This window comes from Budorcas taxicolor, chromosome X, assembly GCF_023091745.1.
Source record: "Budorcas taxicolor isolate Tak-1 chromosome X, Takin1.1, whole genome shotgun sequence".
Classification (NCBI taxonomy): domain Eukaryota; kingdom Metazoa; phylum Chordata; class Mammalia; order Artiodactyla; family Bovidae; genus Budorcas; species Budorcas taxicolor.
Window position 1 is genome coordinate 145,093,298 of NC_068935.1, and position 22,071 is coordinate 145,115,368.

At 48.4% G+C, this 22,071-nt stretch overlaps 1 protein-coding gene across 1 annotated transcript in view; it reads right to left on the reverse strand.

Annotated features, from left to right (window-relative positions):
• The window catches only part of ANOS1 (anosmin 1), a 221,523-nt gene extending 208,157 nt beyond the window's left edge, over positions 1-13,366 (reverse strand). Inside the window, exon 1 of the mRNA XM_052663363.1 lies at positions 13,160-13,366. Within this exon, the coding sequence (XP_052519323.1) occupies positions 13,160-13,366 (207 nt within the window). The remainder of the gene's footprint in view (positions 1-13,159) is intronic.
• Positions 13,367-22,071: the final 8,705 nt, after the last annotated feature.

The following is a 22,071-nucleotide window of genomic DNA, read 5'->3' on the forward strand; positions in this document are numbered from 1 at the left end:
CTATCCCCTGAAGAAGGAAGTGGCAACCCATTCCAGTATTCTTGTCTGGAGAATCCCATGGACAGAGCAGCCTGGCAGGCTACAGTCCATGGGATTGCAGAGTTGGACACGTTGGAGTGACTAAACAGCAACTAGGTCCTGGAGGGACGTGGCACCCTTGGTCACTTGCTGAGTAAATCCAGAGCTGTGTAATATCTGAACTAACCGCTCTTCCTTGCCACCTTCTTAGACCTGCTGGGGGTACTGAGGTTAATGATGTCCCCTGACGCTATCTACTGTCCATCTCTCATACACTGTTTCAAGCTGGCTTCATAGTACAGTTGTCCCTTGGGGACTGTGGGCTTCCGGGACCCCCATGGGTATCCAAATCTGCGGACACTCAAGTCTCATACACAGTGGCAGAGTACAGCTGGCTCTCTGTCTCTGCAGGGTCCTCATCCCCAGATTCAGCCAACTGCAGCTGGCAGAACCAGCACACACACAGTGCCGACTACATTTATCAACATGGATGAGTGTGTGCATTTGTGTGTATTTCACAAGGCAGTGAAGAAGCATGATGTGTGTGTGCGTGTGTATTTCACACAGGCAGTAAAGAAGCATGATGTATGTGTGTGTGCGTGTGTGCGTGTGTATTTCACACAGGCAGTGAAGAAGCATGATGTGTGTGTGTGCGTGTGTGTATTTCACACAGGCAGTGAAGAAGTATGATGTGTGTGTGTGTGTATTTCACACAGGCAGTGAAGAAGCATGATGTATATGTGTGTGTGTGTCTGTGTGTATTTCACACAGGCAGTAAAGAAGCATGATATATTTATGTGTGTGTGTGCATGTGCGCACACATGTGTATATTTACGGGGTTCTCATTTCCAGATTTAACCAACTGCAGATGCCAGAAACAGCACACACATAGTGAGATGTGTGTGTGTGTGTGTGTGTGTGTGTGTGTATTTCACACAGACAGTGAAGAAGCATGAGATGTGTGTGTGCATGTGTATTTCACACAGGCAGTGAAGAAGCATGAGATGTGTGTGTGTGCGTGTGTGCGTATTTCACACAGGCAGTGAAGAAGCATGAGACGTGTGTGTGTGCGTATTTCACACAGGCAGTGAAGAAGCATGATGTATATGTCTGTGTGTGCGTGTGTATTTCACACAGGCAGTGAAGAAGCATGATATATATATTTATATGTGTGTGTGCGCATGCACATGTGTATATTCACAGGGTCCTCATTCCCAGATTCAACCAACTGCAGATAGCAGAAACAGCACATACACAGTCACAACTATACATATGTGTGTGTGTGTGTGTGTGTATTTCACACAGGCAGTGAAGAAGTATGATCTGCTTATGTGTAATGACCTACATGGGGAAAGAATCAGAAAAAGAGTGCATATATGACTATGCATAATCCATGCACTCTGCTATGCAGCAGAAACTAACAGACCACTGTAAGTCAAGTATCTGAAATGCCCCACCCTTTGGGACCCCGTGGACGATACAGTCCACGGAATTCTCCAGGCCAGGATCCTGGAGTGGGTAGCTGTTCCCTTCTCCAGGAGATATTCCCGACTCAGAGATCGAACCCAGGTTTCCCGCATTGCGGGCGGACTCTTTACGAGCTGAGACAAGCAGACGTCAAGTACACTGAGCTGAGTCAGGTATACTTCAATCTACAATGAACATTAAATAAAGGGGACAGTGGGGAAAAGTCTGAAGTGAGAGTTGTGAAAGCTGGGTCATACTTTTACTGCTACAGTCTATTATCTGTACATGACTGAATGAATCATTCTGATAAGAATCAAGCTGTGTAACCTGCAGGAGGAAGGGGCTGAATTAGAAGAGGTACCTGAAGGGAGGTGTCTGAGGCTGGGCTTCCTGAAGGCAGAGGCAAAAGGCGGCGGGGGGTGGGGGGGGCGGGTCTCTGTGAAAGTGATGGATCGGGGAAGCTCTCAGTGGAAGGGGAGGGAAGGGCAGAGGTGAAGCAGGCATGCCACCTTGGGGAGAGCCCTGAAAAGCTTGGCCCCTCGCAAGGCTGCAGAGCATAAACTGAACCAGAACTGATCCCAGCAAGAGGGCTGGCCTCCCAGATCCCCCCCGCGGTGAGCCAATGACCATGATTTGCCCTCATCAAGGAAGGAGGATGCGCTACCCTGCTGGCAAGACGGTGCCCAGGGGCAAAAGGTCAGTCTCCAAGGGGGAGCAGCTGTAAGCTATTAGCAGCTGATCCAGGGGTCGGGGTGGGAGGGGCGGCAGACTGGGGGCCAGAAGGTCACCAACAGCATCTCCTGAGATGGTATAGGCGTCTACGCCCCACATCCATTGCTTCAGGGAAGCCGAAGGAAATTACACATTCTCTTTAGATGGATGGTGCAAAAAATAACAAGGTCGACAATATCCGTTTTATCGGTCTACCTCGGTAATACCGGTGACCTCACACTGATCTGAAGTTGGAAGGACTTATGGATATCTTTGATTAATGGGAAGAGGAAAAACTAGGTCACACTTAATAAATGCCATATGTTGACAGACAACCAGACTTTCAGAATATGGAGTACAGGATGACTGCAAAAGAAATGTGGAAAGGGGGCTGACTTCAGAACTCTCAATCAGGGCTTGGTGCTCATACAGTGCATCAACAGTGCTCGGAGTTATGGAATAATTTGAAAAAGCATCCCAATGGTTCAGTTCAACTCAGTTGCTCAGTCATGTCCGACTCTTTGTGATCCCATGAACTGCAGCACGCCAGGCCTCCCTGTTCATCACCAACTCCTGGAGTTTACCCAAACTCATGTCCATTGAGTCAGTGATCCAACCATCCAGCCATCTCATCCTCTGTCGTCCCCTTCTCCTCTTGCCTTCAATCTTTCCCAGCATCAGGGTCTTTCCTAATGAGTCAGCTCTTTGCATCAGGTGGCCACAGTATTGGAGTTTTAGATTCAACATCAGTCCTTCCAATGAACACCCAGGACTGACCTCCTTTAGGATGGACTGGTTGGATCTCCTTGCAGTCCAAGGGACTCTCGAGAGTCTTCACCAACACCACAGTTCGAAAGCATCCATTCTTCGGTGCTCAGCTTTCTTTACAGTCCAACTCTCACATCCCTACATGACCACTGGAAAAACCATAGCCTTGACTAGACAGACCAGCATAGACACGCTATTTCCCCCAGTACTACCGTTCAGATACCAAACATCTGTCGATAATAAAGATATGCTTCACTGATCATCTTCCCAAGCCCAACCCTCAAAATTGTTTAAGAGTCAGATTTCTGGAAAGCAATGACCAAGTCACATGTAGGGACTTCTCCATTTCTGAGTTAATACAAGCAATGCCTGCAGGCATCTTACAAGTTTCTTTACCCAGCCTGAAAGTTGTATGCCAACTCACTGAAACACAGCAAGGGGGGTTATGCAATGAAATCTGATGAATCTATTTTTTTAAAATATAATCAGTTCAGTTCAGTTCACTCAGTTGTGTTCGACTCTTTGCAACCCCATGAATCGCAGCACGCCACACCTCCCTGTCCATCACCATCTCCCGGAGTTCACTCAGACTCACGCTCATCGAGTACGTGATGCCATCCAGTACGTGATGCCATCCAGGCATCTCATCCTCGGTCTTCCCCTTCTCCTCCTGCCCCCAATCCCTCCCAGCATCAGAGTCTTTTCCAATGAGTCAGCCCATCGCATGAGGTAGCCAAAGTACTGGAGTTTCAGCTTTAGCATCATTCCTTCCAAAGAAATCCCAGGGCTGATCTCCTTCAGAATGGACTGGTTGGATCTCCTTGCAGTCCAAGGGACTCTCAAGAGTCTTCTCAAACACCACAGTTCAAAACCATCAATTCTTTAGCACTCAGCCTTCTTCACAGTCCAACTCTCACATCCATACATGACCACAGGAAAAACCATAGCCTTGACTAGATGAACCTTAGTCAGCAAAGTAATGTCTCTGCTTTTGAATATACTATCTAGGTTGCTCATAACTTTTCTTCCAAGGAGTAAGCGTCTTTTAATTTCATGGCTGCAATTACGATCTGCAGTGATTTGGGAATCCAAAAAAATAAAGTCTGACACTGTTTCCACTGTTTCCGCATCTATTTCTCATGAAGTGATGGGACCAGATGCCATGATCTTCGTTTTCTGAATGTTGAGCTTTAAGTCAACTTTTTCACTCTCCTCTTTCACTTTCATCAAGAGGCTTTTGAGTTCCTCTTCACTTTCTGCCATAAGGGTGGTATCATCTGCATATCTGAGGTTATTCATATTTCTCCCGGCAATCTTGATTCCAGCTTGTGTTTCTTCCAGTCCAGCGTTTCTCATGATGTACTCTGCATAGAAGTTAAATAAGCAGGGTGACAATATACAGCCTTGATGTACTCCTTTTCCTATTTGGAACCAGTCTGTTGTTCCATGTCCAGGTCTAACCGTTGCTTCCTGACCTGCATACAGATTTCTCAAGAGGCAGGTCAGGTGGTCTGGTATTCCCACTCTTTCAGAATTTTCCAGTTTATTGTGATCCACACAGTCAAAGGCTTTGGCATAGTCAATAAAGCAGAAATAGAGGTTTTTCTGGAACTCTTGCTTTTTCCATGATCCAGCAGATGTTGGCAATTTGATCTCTGGTTCCTCTGCCTTTTCGAAAACCAGCTTGAACATCAGGAGGTTCACGGTTCACGTATTGCTGAAGCCTGGCTTGGAGAATTTTGAGCATTACTTTACCAGCGTCTGAGTGCAATTGTGCAGTAGTTTGAGCATTCTTTGGCATTGCCTTTCTTTGGGATTGGAATGAAAACTGACCTTTTCCAGTCCTGTGGCCACTGCTCAGTTTTCTAAATTTGCTGGCATATTGAGTGCAGCACTTTCACAGCATCATCTTTCAGGATTTGAAATAGCTCTACTGGAATTCTATTACCTCCACTAGCTTTGTTCATAGTGATGCTTTCCAAGGCCCACTTGACTTCACATTCCAGGATGTCTGGCTCTAGATGAGTCATCACACCATCGTGATTATCCAGGTCGTGAAGATCTTTTTTGTACAGTTCTTCTGTGTATTCTTGCCACCTCTTCTTAATATCTTCTGCTTCTGTTAGGTCCAGACCATTTCTGTCCTTTATCGAGCCCATCTTTGCATGAAATGTTCCCTTCGTATGTCTAATTTTCTTGAAGAGATCTCCAGTCTTTCCCATTCTATTCTTTTCCTCTATTTCTTTGCACTGATCGGTGAAGAAGGCTTTCTTATCTCTTCTTGCTATTCTTTGGAACTCTGCATTCACATGCTTATATCTTTCCTTCTCTCCTTTGCTTTTCGCTTCTCTTCTTTTCACAGCTATTTGTAAGGCCTCCCCAGACAGCCGTTTTGCTTTCTTGCATTTCTTTTCCATGGGGATGGTCTTGATCCCTGTCTCCTGTACGATGTCATGAACCTCATTCCATAGTTCATCAGGCACTCTATTTATCAGATCTAGGCCCTTAAATCTATTTCTCACTTCTACTGTATAATCATAAGGGATATGATTTAGGTCATACCTGAATGGTCTAGCGGTTTTCCCTGCTTTCTTCAATTTCAGTCTGAATTTGGTAATAAGGAGTTCATGATCTGAGCCACATAACCTCACATAATTTTTTTAGAGAGGGAATGACTGCACAAAGAACTTAAATTTAGCTTTTAAATGGAAGTCTCTAAACATACATACATGTATGTTTTATATTAATATGAGTGAGTGAGTGAAAGTCACTCAGTCATGTCCAACTCTTTGGGACCCCATGGACTGTACAGTCCATGGAATTCCCCAGGCCAGAATACTGGAGTGGGGAGCCGTTGCTTTCTCCAGGGGATCGTCCCAACCCAGGAATCAAACCCAGGTCTCCCACATTGCAGGTGGATTCTTTACCAGCTGAGCCACAAGGGATAATATACTGAAATGTATATAGATATATACTACATGCAATATATAAAATATATAAATATATTTCTCCTCTAATGATACAGAGCACAAAGAAATCAATAAGTCCACAAGTATTTTCCAATGTAGTTTTATAACGTCCTATAAGAGCCTAAATAAGACAGACTTTTAAATCATGTTTATTGAGGGATGGAATGAGGAGGGAGGTGAGAGGGGGGTTTGGGATGGGGGACACATGTACACCCATGGCTGATTCATGTCAGTGTATGGCAAAAACCACTACAATATTGCAAAGTAATAAGCCTCTGATTAAAATAAATAAATAAATCATGTTCAATGAGAAACAGCTTATTAGAAGCAAGAAAATTTGCCATGCATAACCTAATGTTTGGGCTTCCCCAGTGTTAAACAATCTGCCTGCTAATGCATGAGACCCAAGAGACACAGGTTCGATCCCTGGGTCGGGGGGAGGAAACTGCAACCCACTCCAGTATTCCTGCCTGGGAAATCCCATGGACAGACAAGTCCAATGAGCTACAGTCCACGGAGTTGCAAAACTGAGCGACCGAGCATGCATGCAAACCACCTACTGTTTAGTTTTGGGTCAAAGTTAAAAGTTCTTGGAGACACAGCTAGAGATCCAGCGACCCAGGCCAGGATATATGAAGGTGAAACTTGACGATGACCTTTCTTCCCAGAGACTTTCAGCATGTCACTTCGACCTCACTGCAGGCCCAGCAGACACACGAAGACTTGAGTATATTCACCACAAGATCGTTGCTTCAAAACTCCGCCAGCCTGGGGCTGATTTGTGGCTACCGAAGGCTTCCGATGCGCTAATTATTTGCTTACTTTTTCTGAGAGCAGAGGCTAGTCCTCTGCGCGGCATGAGCTAATCACCAGCTCCATTCTCTCTTTTGCCAAAACAAACAGCTTCCAATTACTGCTAGAAGAAAGCCTCTGATCTCTACTCAGTTACCTAAACCAGGCTCTCAGTGGTACTTGGAAGAGTGAATAATGTCCCATTAAGCAAGAATCTCTTCGCACTAATAAAATCCTAGAGCCCGAGGATCAAGGCCGCCAGCAACCTGCTACTTATCTTCCAAGACTCCATCCACTTCCCCGCATCAGGTCCCAAAATCCGGCCAAGAAATAGACTCACTCAGACTCTTTATTCCACTCGGGCTATTTTCCCTCAAGCCCTAGTCTACTGTGCCTCCTTTGAGAATACCCAGGAATAGGAAGAGCAGTTTGCAGGTTTGCTAATATTCAGCGACAGGACTCCTCTCTGCGAGGCTCTGAGGCTCAGCTCCATCACGGCCGTGATGCACAGAACCTGGGGAGACAGGCAGGGTGGCCACCAGGAATGTCCCAGCACAAGCAAGGAATTCACTCAGGCAGGATACACGAGATTCACCCAAAAAGACACAGAGCTTCTTTCAGGCTTAGTATCCCTCTTCTTTCATCTTCTAGTGAAGGAAGCTCTAGTACTTAAGCTACCTGATGGGAAGAGCCGACTCACTGGAAAAGATCCTGATGCTGGGAGGGATTGGGGGCAGGAGGAGAAGGGGACAACAGAGGATGAGATGATTGGATGGCATCACCAACACAATGGACATGAGTTTGAGTAAACTCCGGGAGTTGGTGATGGACACGGAGGCCTGGTGTGCTGCAGTTCGTGGGGTCGCAAAGAGTCGCACACGACTGAGCGACTGAATTGAACAGAGAAAATAAGTGCAGGGCCAGGTTACTCCCAAGTGAACATGTCAGTTATCAGATCTCTGAACACTAAGGACAACCTATGAATAATCCCCAGGACTAGCGGGCGTAACCGCTTCCAGGGGTTGAACAATCCAAACCAGGGCCAGCCCCAGGGACACAGATCCGTGCACGTGGTTCAAGCTCAGAAAGAGCCCTGCAGCTTGGGGGTGACTGCGCCAAGACCACCCTATTGGAATTCTCAGTGATCTCGTCTCTGAGTCTGGATTTTGCGATGTGGAATCTGCTGGGATGCTGAAGCGTGTTCTGGAGATCTCCGCAGGCATGATGCCTCTCACCTCCCTCTCCTCTCCAGCGAAGGTTCTGAGCTGCCTAACACTCTGGGGGCCCCTGGAGCCCCGGTCCTCCCCAACCTCTCCCTCCTGCCCCCCCATCAAAGTACTGTCACACTCTGCCCCCTGCAGCCACCTGAGAGCGGGCACAGGGAATGCTGGGGGGCACGTGCACGCTTTGACATCCCCACAGTTTTGTGGCAGCCATGCCCGTCCCACACTGGGACATGCAAGCTGTGCTTGTGGACGACCAGCCAGAGGCCACAACGCCACAGGAATGAGCTTGTCACCCACTCCTGGTGCAGGCAGCTAACTGCTTCTACTAAGGGGGTCTGAGCACCCTTGGGTGGGGGGGGGGCCTGCCCCCCCACTGTAGGTTGAGCAGGAGGAAGGGGAGACCCCTGGTTCAACTTCCTGAAGTCGCTCAATCATGTGTGACTCTTTGCAATCCAATGGACTGTAGCTTACCAGGCTCCTCTGTCCATGGGACTCTCCAGGCAAGAGTACTGGAGTGGGTTGCCATTTCCTTCTCCAGGGGAACTTCCCAGCCCAGGGATCGAACCTGAGTCTCCCACATGGCAGGCAGACGGTTTACCCACTGAGCCACCAGGGAAACCTAACTTCCCGAAAGTGAAAGGGAAAGTGGCTCACGTGTGTCCAGCTCTTTGCGACCCCATGGACTATACAGTCCATGGAATTCTCCAGGCCTGAATACTGGAGTGGGTAGCCTTTCCCTTCTCCAGGGGCTCTTCCCAACCCAACCCAGGGATCAAACCCAGGTCTCCCGCACTGCAGGCGGATTCTTTACCAGAGGAGCTATGATCTAGCTAAAACAAGGTCCAACTTATTGGCCCAGCAGCTGGCAGGAAAGGACACCAGGCGAGTGCCATGCCTAAGCAAGTGTGTATGCTTGTCAGATTCTGGGTATCCATGACGGTCTACACACATCCTGCGATAGTCCCTTATGGGGCACCCACTGGGTACACCCCCACACAGGGCACTTGGGAAGTGGGCTTCACTGGTGACTCAGACGGCAAAGAATCTGCCTGCAATGTGGGAGACTCAGATTTGATCCCTGGATCAGGAAGATCCCCTGGACAAGGGCCTGGCAACCCACTCCAGCATTCTTGCCTGCAGAATCCCATGGACAGAGGAGCCTGGCAGGGCTGCAGTCCACGGGGTCACAAAGAGTCGGACCCGACTGAGCGACTAACAATACCTCTGCCTCCTTCCCACCTTTCTGAGTCTGGCCCCAGCTTGGCCCTCGAGGGATGAGCCAGGAAATCCAGGTTGTGTACTGCTGGTAATTCCAAGTGAAACCTCTGATGTTTGGGTGTAACACAGGCACTGCACAAGAGAAAGATGAACAGTGAAATCCACGCGAATGACGTCATCTTTAAATTATTCTTTACCGAGAACAGTGCTGGAGAGCAAATTTAAAACACCACGGAGAAGCCAAGAGAGAAGGGTCACAGCAGAAAGAACAAGTCTGATAGTTCAGTTCCTTCCACAACACTTCTTACTCTTTAGTCACGGACAGCACGTTTCTATGTGGCCCGGGGGCCAGAAAAAAAGGCAGCGGGTTCTGCCTTGGAAGAAAAGCTGTGACCAACCTAGATGGCATATTAAAGAGCAGACATTGCCTTGCTGACAAAGGTCTGTCTAGTCAAGCTATGGAAGTGAGAGTTGGACTATAAAGAAAGGTGAGCGCTGAAGAATTGATGCTTTTGAACGTTGGTGTTGGAGAAGACTCTTGAGAGTCCCTTGGACTGCAAGGAGATCCATCCAGTCCATCCTAAAGGAAATCAGTCCTGAATGTTCATTGGAAGGACTGATGCTGAAGCTCCAATCCTTTGGCCACCTGATGCAAAGAACTGACTCATTTGCAAAGACCCTGATGTTGGGAAAGATCGAAGGCGGGAGGAGAAAGGGACGACAGAGGATGAGATGGTTGGATGGCATCACTGACCCAATAGACATGAGTTTGAGCAAGCTCCGGGAGTTGGTGATGGACAGGGAAGCCTGGCGTGCTGCAGTCCATGGAGTCGCAAAGAGTTGGACACGACTGAGCAACTGAATCAAACTGAACTGAGAGTCCACACGCTTGTCTGGCCTCAAGGCTGCGGGCAAACCTTCCTCCAGCCTTACAAGCAGGCCAGGAACCACGCAAGAGAAACTGGGAACCACTACCTGCACCAGAGACAGCCTTCCGCTCCAGTTTATTTGCACAAGTGTGTGGGTGGCTGGGGTATCCCTGATAGAAGGCACCTTTCTCCAGCCCAGCCTTTCCCACCAGTTCACAAATCCCATCTGCAGTTGCCCCCTGCCTGATACCTCAGTTCAGTTCAGTTCAGTCTCTCAGTCATGTCTGACTCTTTGCAACCCCATGAATTGCGGCATGTCAGGCAACAGTCAGTTGTCCATCACCAACTCCAGGAGTTCACTCAGACTCACGTCCATCGAGTCCGTGATGCCATCCAGCCATCTCATCCTCAGTCGTCCCCTTCTCCTCCTGCCCCCAATCCCTCCCAGCATCAGAGTCTTTTCCAATGAGTCAACTCTTCGCATGAGGTGGCCAAAGTACTGGAGTTTCAGCTTTAGCATCATTCCTTCCAAAGAAATCCCAGGGCTGGTCTCCTTCAGAATGGACTGGTTGAATCTCCTTGCAGTCCAAGGGCCTCTCAAGAGTCTTCTCCAACACCACAGTTCAAAACCATCAATTCTTCAGTGCTCAGCCTTCTTCACAGTCCAACTCTCACATCCATACATGACCACTGGAAAAACCATAGCCTTGACGAGACAGACCTTAGTCAGCAAAGTAATGTCTCTGCTTTTCAATATGCTATCTAGGTTGGTCATAACTTTTCTTCCAAGGAGTAAGCATCTTTTAATTTCATGGCTGCAATCACCATCTGCAGTGATTTGGGAGCCCCAAAAAATAAAGTCTGACACTGTTTCCACTGTTTCCCATCTATTTCCCATGAAGTGATGGGACTGGATGCCATGATCTTCGTTTTCTGAATGTTGAGCTTTAAGCCAACTTTTTCACTCTCCACTTTCACTTTCATCAAGAGGCTTTTTAGTTCCTGTTCACTTTCTGCCTGATACCTCAGCATCCTTCCAATTATTTAAAGAGAGGAGGGACAGGGAAGCTTGAGGTTTCATAAGAAGCGTGCGACTCTGTCTTTTCAAATCTTAAGAAAGCTTAATCCCTGCAATTTAGATAAATCAGATAGGCATTACCAGGTTAGGGTTAAACCTCCAAGAATGGCTTTGCAATTGATTGCAGAAACAGCAGTTATTAAGTCCTAACTGAGTAATTTGCAGCTTGGTTCACCCCCCACCCCAGCTAATTAAAATGTAATCAGGATTGTCTGGCAATGTGTATTCTGTCAGCAGTTTTTTCTTCCGAAGAGAAATCATGCCAAGAGACCACAAGAAAAGCCTTTCACGGGAATTGGCTTGATCTGCGCTGTTTCTTTAGGCGCTGAAACTGTAAAACAAATAAATTACAGCGACTGACAGTTCGATTTAAAGAAGGAAGGAAGGGAAGAAGAAAAAGAAAAGATAGTCTTTCTCCCCGGGAACAGGATGCTGTTTTATGTCGTTGTTTGAACAATAGGGTGGCATTGCCTCGGAAGAGCGACCGCAGGGCAGGGGCAGGGGGGCAAGAATCCGGGTGGCTGGGAGGGACCCTCTCCAGGGTGTCCGCGGAATTTCAGCGCAGGAGACCACACCCCCCGGTCCCTTCCCTGAAGACCAAGGGGGATCGCGGAGTTCTCTGAAACCTACGGATGCCCCTTCTCTGCGAACACGCAGAACCGCGCGCACTCGGGCGCGTGGAGGCTTGGCCAGCGGGTTCACTCTGTGCACATCCCAACTTTTAGCTCTCCGTGGGCTATTCCGGGCAAGGTTTCATTAGCTCTCTCCCGCCAGAATGAACGGGACTTAAAGGCTTCGGAGATTCGTCCCAAACTCCACGGTCACGACAATGGCTCCCATCGCAGCTTAGTGCCCGGGGACCCTTGGAAGGCCGCTTTGACCCCGCGCAAGCGCGAGAGGCGCCTCGTTTATTTCAGAGGGATTCGGCTTAAAAACCCACCGAGGAGCCGCGCGGCCCCTTTCTGGGAGCCGCAGTTTTCCCTGCGGCCAGAAGTTGGGATCTTGTAACAGGTGAACTACTACAAGGCTAGAGAGGAGGCGGCGAGGGCGAGAAGCGAGCACACGAGAGGAATTAGGTTACACGCGTGAATGATTGCAGAGTGCGCGCGCTCGGATCAGCTGGGGACCGCGGCTGCGAGACGAGCCTGGGCACCCAGGGTCCCTGAGTCACTCCCCGCTGTGGTTCCTCTCAGCATCCCAGCCATCTACTGGCATCAAGCGTCCTGTCCCCTGAACCTTCTACACACGCACACGAGCCCCTATACCCCGAAGCCGGCAGAATCTACGACGGTTGGAAGAGATACCGGCTCCGGGAGTCCTCTCGGAACATCCGAACTTGACGTCTCCAAGTCCCTTATCCGTTGCCATCTCTTCCCTTAGTCTCCCCGCCACTCGCTGGCGACACCTAGAAGCTCTGGGGCTCCGAACTGGGGCGGCACAGTCACCGGCAGTAACCAGCTCCCCACCCCCAACACAAACTCGCTGAAAGATACGACCCTTGGCTGGGGCTCCAAGGGTGGACCCCGAGCTCTCGGCCCGCTGAGTGCGAAAGCAAAGCTCGAGAGAGACAAAAAAGTCCCGGCCGGCGGGCACCTGCGGCGCCAGGGCTGGTCGCGCAGGGTCCGCCGGCGCAGCGGAGCGCGGGCCTCCCTCGCTCTGCCCGCGGTGCGGAGGGCCGGGAGCGCCGGGGGACTTTGCGGAGAGACTGGCCCCCGGCCCGCAGTCCCGCGGCGGAGGTCCCGGGGCAATTCACAAGCCCACAGCCCACCCCACTCCATCCCTGGAAGCCACAAAACCGCTCTCCCTTCCCAAAGGAAACCCCCTTTCGGTTTTCCCCGGGGAAGAAGGGAGTTATGTCGGGAGCCGGCGAGGGGCTGCAAAGGGGGGATCGCCCACCGCCCCCCCTCCCCGGAGGTACAATCCACCCCGCGCGTAAAGCCGGACCCCGGCCGGCTGCCGCTGAGCGAGAAGTTTGAGCGGCGAGGCTGGAAGGCGCGCGCCCCGCAGCGCCAGGGGAGGACCCGGGCGCGCGGCGGTGCGTACCTGGAAGTGCTGGAAGAAGGCGGAGATGCGCGTGATCTGCAGGCTGAGGCACCTGGAGGCGCAGCGGGCGCGCTGCACGCTCCCTGCCGCCAGCGACTCATCCAAGCGCCGGGCCGCGGCCGCGCCGGAGCCGGCCGCCAGGCAGCCCCCGGAGGCCGCCAGCCAGAAGCAGAGAGTCAGGGCCGCGCCGGGCGCCCCGGCTGCCATGGCTGCGGGTCGGAGCGCGCGCGGGCGCCGGGCGCTGGCCGAGGCTCCCAGCTCCGCACCGCCGCCGGGGACCGCGCGGCCGCCGCAACTCCGCTGGCAAAGTTCAATCAGGCCACTCCCGCCCCGCGGCCTCCCCCGGCCCCGCCTCCGGGGGGCGGGGCGAGGGTGACAGGCGGCCGCGCCATTGGCTGCGAGGAAAGTGAGTGACGGGGTGGGCGGCACGGACGGAGGGCCGTGGCAGGTCCAAGGGAGCCAGACGCGCGCCCGCCTGCCAAGCGCCTCTGCTGCGGCCCTCTCCTGCGGGTCCGCTTCCCCGCACTCTGCCTGCGCTCCCTCCTGCCCCCCAGCACCCCCTCGCCAATCGGAAGTGAACAGCAGGCCCCGGGCCTGGGTGTCAAGTGCTGACCTGGGCATCAGCGCCTGGGACCCCCACCTGGACGTGAGAACAGGTTAAGGATAGAGGGAAGCGCCCCCCGAACTTGTGGGCTTCCATCCCTGCTTCGACTCCAGTGGTCCCAGGTCCTACTCATATGCTTTGGAGTATTTGGATTTTCCCTTTTCTGAAGAGCAGAAAGGAGCGAATGGACAGAAGTGCGCTGGGCGCAATAAGAGGAGACAGGCAGGGACGTTTGACGCCCCTTCTCCCCGTGGATCCCTCCTCCCCTTCCTCCGTTCCTTCTTTCCTCAACCTTTGCCCTCTTTCTTCCTGCTTGCTTCCTTTCTTCTTCCCTCTCTCCTTCAACTGCGTCCATTGAGACCTTTCACTAGTCCTTTGCTTCCCTCTTAACGAGCATGCATCACCTAGAAATCCATCCAGGCAGGTCGCTAGCAACATTTATGGAGGAGAAGGGGACGACAGAGGAGATGGTTGGATGGCATCATTGACTCGATGCACATGAGTTTGAGCAAGCTCCAGGAGTTGGTGATGGACAGGGAGGCCTGGCGTGCTACAGTTCATGGGGTTGCAAAGTGGGACACGACTGAGCTACTGAACTGATGACATGGTCACACATACCTCGTCTCCGCAGGTGTAAAGCCTTACCTGGCCTGCACGAGGGACCTATTCAAGTTGGCAATCTTTCCTGCATCCTTCTCTGTGGGGCCCTAAATGGGAAACCTTAAAAAAGGGCTGGCTTTGCCATTTACAGCTAAGATGGCGCCTGGCGGAAGAGATGAGGGCGTGGCGTAAGTTGTTTGTTAAAACTTTTGATTGGCTCGCTTAATTTCCGTGCACCTGGACAGAGCGTGATCACCATAGACGCCTATTACAATGAAGCGCATGATGACTTGACCTTTAATGTGATTGGTGCAACTATGGTATATTAAGATTTGACCTTTAACGTGATTGGTGCAACTATGGCATATTACAATTTGACCTTTAACGTGATTGGTGCAGCTATGGAAAGTCCCTCGCAAAACCCCCTTGCTTGCCTATATAAACCAAGAGTTTGTGGCAATAAAGTGGAACTGCTTAGATGGAGCCCTTACCGCTTCTGATTGTTTCTAGCTCTCCGAGGGGCTGGGTTGTGGACAGCAGGCTCACCTCTCCTCGGGACCCCTCGGCTTTGCTGAGGGAAGTTCCACTGCCTCTCTCTTTCTGCGGAGCGTTTCCCCCCGCACTTCTCCTCTTTGCCCCAAGTCTTTCGATTTGGCCCGTTGAGCAGCAAGGCAGCCACTCCCTCACCTCCTGTATTCTGGCCTGGAGAATCCCCAGGGACAGAGGAACCTGGCGGGCTACAGTCCATGGGGTCGCAAAGAGTCGGACACGAATGAGCGACCAGGCACAGCACACCACACCTCTTGTGATCTTTTCCCACGTTCTTTCACCACCCACGCTCTCTATCCAGAGGTGGACACGCTGCATCGTCCGGACTACACCCCATCCCTCTGACAAAGCTCTGTACTTCCCGGAGCTCCACAGGGAAGGGACAGTGCTCCAGCCCTTTGCGGGTAGGAGACCCCCACAGACAGCTGGGGTCTGAGGAAGGCTGTGCTCCACACCTGGGACATTTATGTAACACAGTTGAATCTGGAAGACCCAAGGACACTAGCTGGGAGGCAGGGCAACGGGACTGACATTCCTGTGCACTGACACGAGCTGGTCCTCGTGCAGGACTGCACGCACATGTTCTAAAGGAGGGGCCTCAGCACACCACCAAATGCAGCGGCAGTTCGATCTAGACGCACCCAACCTGCTCAAAGACACAACGCGAAGCTGGAGTCCCCTTCCCGTAGAGCCCACCCTTGTTCCAATTTCCAGTTCTCTCTTCCTAAAATTCCCCACAGTTTCCACCCTGACATTCTGAGATCTTCCTGCAAAATGATAATGACAATGACAACCGTCTGCTGTGATCCTTTCATACCCCCCCTTTTTTTTTACATCATCTTGTGTATATATTTCTTCATATAGTTCAAATCAGCAGGGCCAAGAAAATTTACTGTTTCCCCCAGTGGGTTTTAAAAATCAGAGTGCTTTGTGCAAAAGGCTCTGTAGCCAGAGCTGGTCTCATGGCTTGTGTGACCTTAGAAGGATCCACACTTTGTTTAATGTTCATCTGTCACAATCTTGATTTTCATTTTCGACATGGTTCCCTGAATTTTCCTTTTGCCCAAGGCCCTACAAATGACACAGCCAACCTCATCGGTAGCTTTTAGCATGACAGTTCTAAACATGAGCCGGAACCATAAAAAGTTTAGATGTGGGCTCACGTGAACTCATAAGTTTGTTGAAAAGATGTTAATAACTGTGGATGGAAATCTTTTGAAAGTATGTTAAACATAACTTCCTAAAGGTCATCAACCCTGAATATTCATTGGAAGGACTGATGCTGAAGCTGAAGCTCCAATACTTTGGCCACCTGATGCAAAGAGCTGACTTGGAAAAGACCCCAATGCTGGGAAAGATTGAAGGCAGGAGGAGAAGGGGACAACAGAGGATGAGATGATTCGATGGCATCTCTGACTCAATGGGCCTGAGTTTGAGCAAACACCTGGAGATGGTGAAGGACAGGGAAGCCTGGCATGCTGCAGTCCATGGGGTAGCAAAGACTAGGACGTGACTTAGCAACCAAACAACAACAACAAACACACTTAATAAATATTGACTAAGAGCAAAGAAGAGTATCTTCTTGGAGACCTCAAGCAGGAAGGTGTGTTGAGCCTTAAGTCGATGAGTGGAGAACAAACATCCGAACACAAGAACTGTCTTCTGAATGTTACCACTTTCATCTGGGAATTACTAAAAACATTTCCAAAAGCTGTAACGGATTCTGGAGTTTGCATTTTAAAGTTAAGCTAAAACTTGTCTCTATGAAGGCAAGGATATCATGCATGCCTGTATTTTCTTAAGGTATGTTTGATTTATAACTCTGCATGTTATATCATTAAATTTATATTCTAGAAAGTGCAGTCACAAGGACAAACATGCTGAGCTTTTAAGTATTCAAAGGGATGACTGTATTTTTTAACAAAGCAATATGTTTGCTGCTTCTATGTGTGACCTAGCATATTCATTTCCATGAATAAATGCATTTTATGATACACTACAAAAGAACATCTAGTGAGCTGCACAGGAAGCTTAGGTTTAAACATATAGGGTCTGCTTTCTTAGCATATGTTACAATAGTACTTGTGGTTATATAGCTTTCTTCTTTTAGAAGTATCACAGACATTCTCTATGATTATGATAGTCTTTTTCATGTTATTTTAATTGCAGTTGAAAGTCACTTTGAAAAGAATGCATTCTGGTAAAGTCAGAGTAATACTCAAAATCTAGTAATTTACTCTGTTCACCTTTGTTCAATTTATTTTGCAGCTAACCTTTTGAGTTAGCACCTGCGTGCATGCTAAGTCACTTCAGTTGTTGTCTAACTCTTTTCGACCCCAAGCACTGTAGCCCGCCAGGCTCGTCTGTCCATGAGATTCTCCAGGCAAGAATACTGGAGTGGGTTGCCATTGCCCTCCTCCAGGGGAGCTTCCCAACCCAAGGATCGAACCCATGTTTCTTACGTCTCCTGCATTAGCAGGCAGGTTCTTTACCACTAGCGTCACCTACAAAGCCGGAGATTCTCTAACTGTTGACATGACTGTCTAAGCCACACCCTACGTTAGTCAAGACCAAGTACCTGAGAGGGGAACCTGAAGTATGTCTGGAAGGAATGATGACTGATAAATAGGTGAGTGGCAATTGTCCAGACGCATTAGTAAGAAAGCGCTTAGTATGTCTTTCCTCAAAGCCAAGGTGGACCTGATCGTCCGAATTTGTCTGGAGAAGAAATGAGCCTTGTAATCACTTCAGTGGGACTTGGACAAAACACCCAATCTACTAAAGAGAATCCAGAAGAAACCCTTGATTAACTCCATGAAAAAAGCAGAATACATGGCCTGTCTCAGGTTACCGATGAAACGGAAAACAAGGCCCCCATTCCCAGTTTCCAAAAAGTTAGCAATGCTTTTCCTTGCAACTGATTTTAGGTTACCAGTCTCTTCTCCTCTTTTTTACCTGTTTTTTTTTTTTTTAAATCCTTAATCAGAGAGGCTTGCTAAAGGTGTACTCCAGGACTCCCATTCAGAGATTCTGGGTCAGCCTATGTGAGATAAAGCCGCCGTGGGCTCTCAGCTTTGAAACACCACCTCCTGAAGCTACAGCAAGTAAGCCAAGGGCCGGTTTGGGAGGAAACTGAGTCAGAAAACACACGCCCCATTTAAAATGGAGCAGAAGCTTTGATTGCAAGAGCATGTGTTTCTTCATTTTAAGGACCTTCTTGAGGTGTGTGTGCTGACATGCCTGTCGACTTCTTAGTAATCACACTGATATATTTTCCTCCAGAAACGTTTAGCCAAGACCCTCTTAGACTCATTTTTGGGGGCCAGCAGCTTGTCTCCTTAAAGGCTTTTCAGTGGCATTCAAGAAGGATAAACTGGGTAGGAAACAGTCACACTCTTTTTCTGACGTTGCCCTTTTGGAAAAGCCAACTGAGAATGTGCTTTAAACCTGGAGAAGACCAATGCTTTAATTTGATGGCGTTCATGAGCTGTAATGTGAGTGTGGTCCACAGTCATTGGCTATGGGTTATAGGGGACAGTCAAGTGCAGGCAAGAAAGTGGCCCAGGGTGCCCAGTTTCCTTCTTAATGGACGCTTTTCTGGTGGCACAGATGGTAAAGAATTCGCTTGCAGTGCAGGAGACCTGGGTTCGATCCCTGGGTCAGAATGATTCCCTGGAGGAGGAAATGGCCACCCACTCCAGTCTTCTTGTCTGGAGAATCCCATGGACAGAGGAGCCTGGCGGGGCTACCATCCACGGGGGTCTCAGAGACTGAGGCCACTTTTCCTTTTTCCTTCCAATGGCTTTCATTTCATGATGCAAGAACAAGCCTCTTCTCTCAGAAAAGGCAGTCAATGTCCAGAGAAATTAAGGTTGCGTTTTAAAGATTAGAAATTAGCATCACGAGAAGAACCAGGAAGTGAGCTAGGCCCACACTCAAGCTCCACGTCTGCGTGCAGAGTTGTTAGGATTCGGCGGCCAGATCTCTTCTGATGATCACTCTTCAAGGTGTGCCTTTCTCTTCCTATCCAGATTTCACTCTCTTCTGCTCAGCTTTGCACTTCAAAACAAGAGTGACGTGAGGTGCTCAGATGCACTTAAGAACTGAGTGGATGAAGAATCAAATCTACCCAGGACATGGAAGCAACCTAGATGTCCATCAGCAGACGAATGGATAAGAACGCTGTGGTACATATACACAATGGAGTATTACTCAGCCATTAAAAACAATACATTTGAATCCGTTCTGATGAGGTGGATGAAACTGGAGCCGATTATACAGAGTGAAGTAAGCCAGAAAGAAAAACACCAATACAGTATACTGACACATATATATGGAATTTAGAAAGATGGTAATGATAACCCTGTGTGCGAGATAGCAAAAGAGACACAGATGTATAGAATGGACTTTTGGACTCTGTGGGAGAGGGAGAGGGTGGGATGATTTGGGAGAATGGCATTGAAACATGTATACTATCATGTAAGAAACGAATCGCCAGTCTAGGTTCGATACAGGATACAGGATGCTTGGGGCTGGTGCACTGGGATGACCCAGAGAGATGATATGGGGAGGGTGGTGGCAGAGGGGTTCAGGATTGAGAACTCATGTACACCCGTGGCGGATTCATGTCAATGTATGGCAAAACCAATACAGTATTGTAAAGTAAAATAAATAAATAAATAATAAAGAGCAAAAAAAAAAGAATCAAATCTGCACGCTTTGTAACACGATTTCAGGCAAGGATGGGGTGACCCCCCCACCTCTGGTGCTGTAGCAATCCGCTCCCTCATGGCAGATTTAACCACTGACAAATGAAAATTATAGCTTTCTGCCCCGGGTCACTGAATATACACTCTGCTTTTTGGGGCAGGACAACCATGTCTGTCTGCAATGGTCTGCTTTCTTTTATCATCTTGCAGGGGAAACAGCCTACTTGGAAATAATTTTAGCTTCCTTTTTCCTCTTCGGCAGGATTATAAAAATTCAGCTGCAATACACATAGGTTTAAAGGTATTGTTTTTAATACCTTTAATTATAAACCTCAATGTTTACTGAGATGTTACTGAAAAGCATCAGAAACGTGTTTGCTATTACTTTTGTGGGCAAACGCATATTTTAAGATTTTTGCAAAATATACAAAGAATTGTCAAATATCAAGAATTTGTCTGCTTGCTTTCCTCCCTTCCCCCCAAAACACCATCAATCCATCGATTAGTGTTAAATTCGATACCTGTTTTGTAGTCACGCTAAGAGCCTATTCTAGATTAAGTGATTGCTACGCTTTTATTTTGTCCTTGCCATAGTTACTAAAATTTGATTACAAAAAAATAAAGTGTGTTGGAGTGCGCATTTTTACATTTCAAGGATCAGTTGTATGGCGATGAAGACGCTCACCTGTGAATGCTTCTTCCCTCCCAACCCCTCCACCCCAGGAGATTTTAACTTTAGTTTATTTGAGGACTTTTGTTGATTTTAAGTGTCTCATTGAGCATAACAGCTTCTGGATCTTACAGGGAACACAGTTTTTTAAAACCCAGTGGTTTCAAAGAATGTTCAATGTCAGTCAAGTTGAACGCTTGTCTCAGTGACCAGGCAAATTAACTGATTTTTTTCCCAAATTTTAATGCTGGCAACACTACAGTGTACAACCAGAACGAGCCAGGGTCCTCATATCTGATTTTACATCTGAACCGCAGATATTGAAAACCATACACAAAGTCATAAAACAAATGTTATGTAACAGCCAAATGCAGGCCACTAAAATATAAAAGGTGTCTTTTGTACTTCAGGTTCCTGACCAAAATATTACTGGTTTGCTCCCAAACATACTAGCAAATTAGTAGAAATGGAAATTATGCAGTTTTAACCAGAATTACATAATTTGGGCTTTCTTTGTGGCTCAGCTGGTAAAGAATCTTTAATCTGGGAGACCTGGGTTCAATCTCTGGGTTGGGAAGATCCCCTGGAGAAGGGAAAGGCTACCCACTCCAGCATTCTGGCCTGGAGAATTCCATGGACTGTATAGTCCATGGGGTCACAAAGAGTCTGACATAACTGAGTGACTTTTTTTTTTTAATGGTATAACTTTTTCGTTTCTCACTTCTGAAGGGCCTCCTTTTCATGGGAAAAGAATAATGAATTTCTCAGTAAAATTCCTATTTAACACTTGGTAAAACGAGACTCCTTTAGCTTTTTGAAATGAAGCTCAAATAAATAATCATACTTTTTATTCTGATTTTCATCCGAAGACATGAAAGAAATCCACACAGGTGCTCTTTAGAAATACTGAAGCTCTGTTCTGTTGACAGACTTAAGTGGGACCGTTCTTTGATGCTGCTAAGCCCATGGAAATTTACATTGAGCCATGTAAATACCAGAGATTTGGACAGACTTAATCTGATAAAGAAACGAACAAGGCAACTTTCAACAGGAAACAGCGCCACATGGCGGCCATCGGAGTAAAACGCGACAGTTAAGGTCAGCTGCTCAGTCGTGTCTGACTCTTTTGCAGACTCCCACGGACTGACTGCACGCCAGGCTTCCCTGCCCTGGCGTCAGCAGTCAACAATCCAGTCTGATAACTTAGTTTTGAAGACTGCATTGTCAACTATAAAGCATAAATCCAACTGGCGTCATCATGCACCCTTCTCAACTAGACTAACTCCACTGTGGACTTAAGCAAGGGAAAGGTTTCCTGCGTAACTACAGTCATGCTGAACTAAACCGGGGAAATGTGCAAAGCTGTCTTCAGATTAATTTTAAGCACTCCTCTGTTCACTGCAAAAGTAGACGACAAAGGCAGACAGTGTGTGAATTATATCCAAAGTAGCGCCTCTGCAGCTCAGACATCACGTGCTTGTTCAGATTGTGGATAAAATTCAAGGCCAGGGAAAACTAAGCTGAGCGGACAGGTTTTATCTTCGGTGTCAGCAAAAGGAAAGAAGAGCCAGACACTGCCTTTCGTCACTCTGTGGCCACTGCACGCAAGATTCGCAACAGTCAGGAGGCCAGAATAAACACATTTGGGGAACTCAGGGAAGCACCGTGACACCCTGGAGCCAAGGGGAAAAGACCAATGAATGTGACTAAGGCCTGAATTAATATTTTTCTCTTCTAAATCCACAAATGCTAGTCACTCAGTTGTGTCTGACTTTTTGCA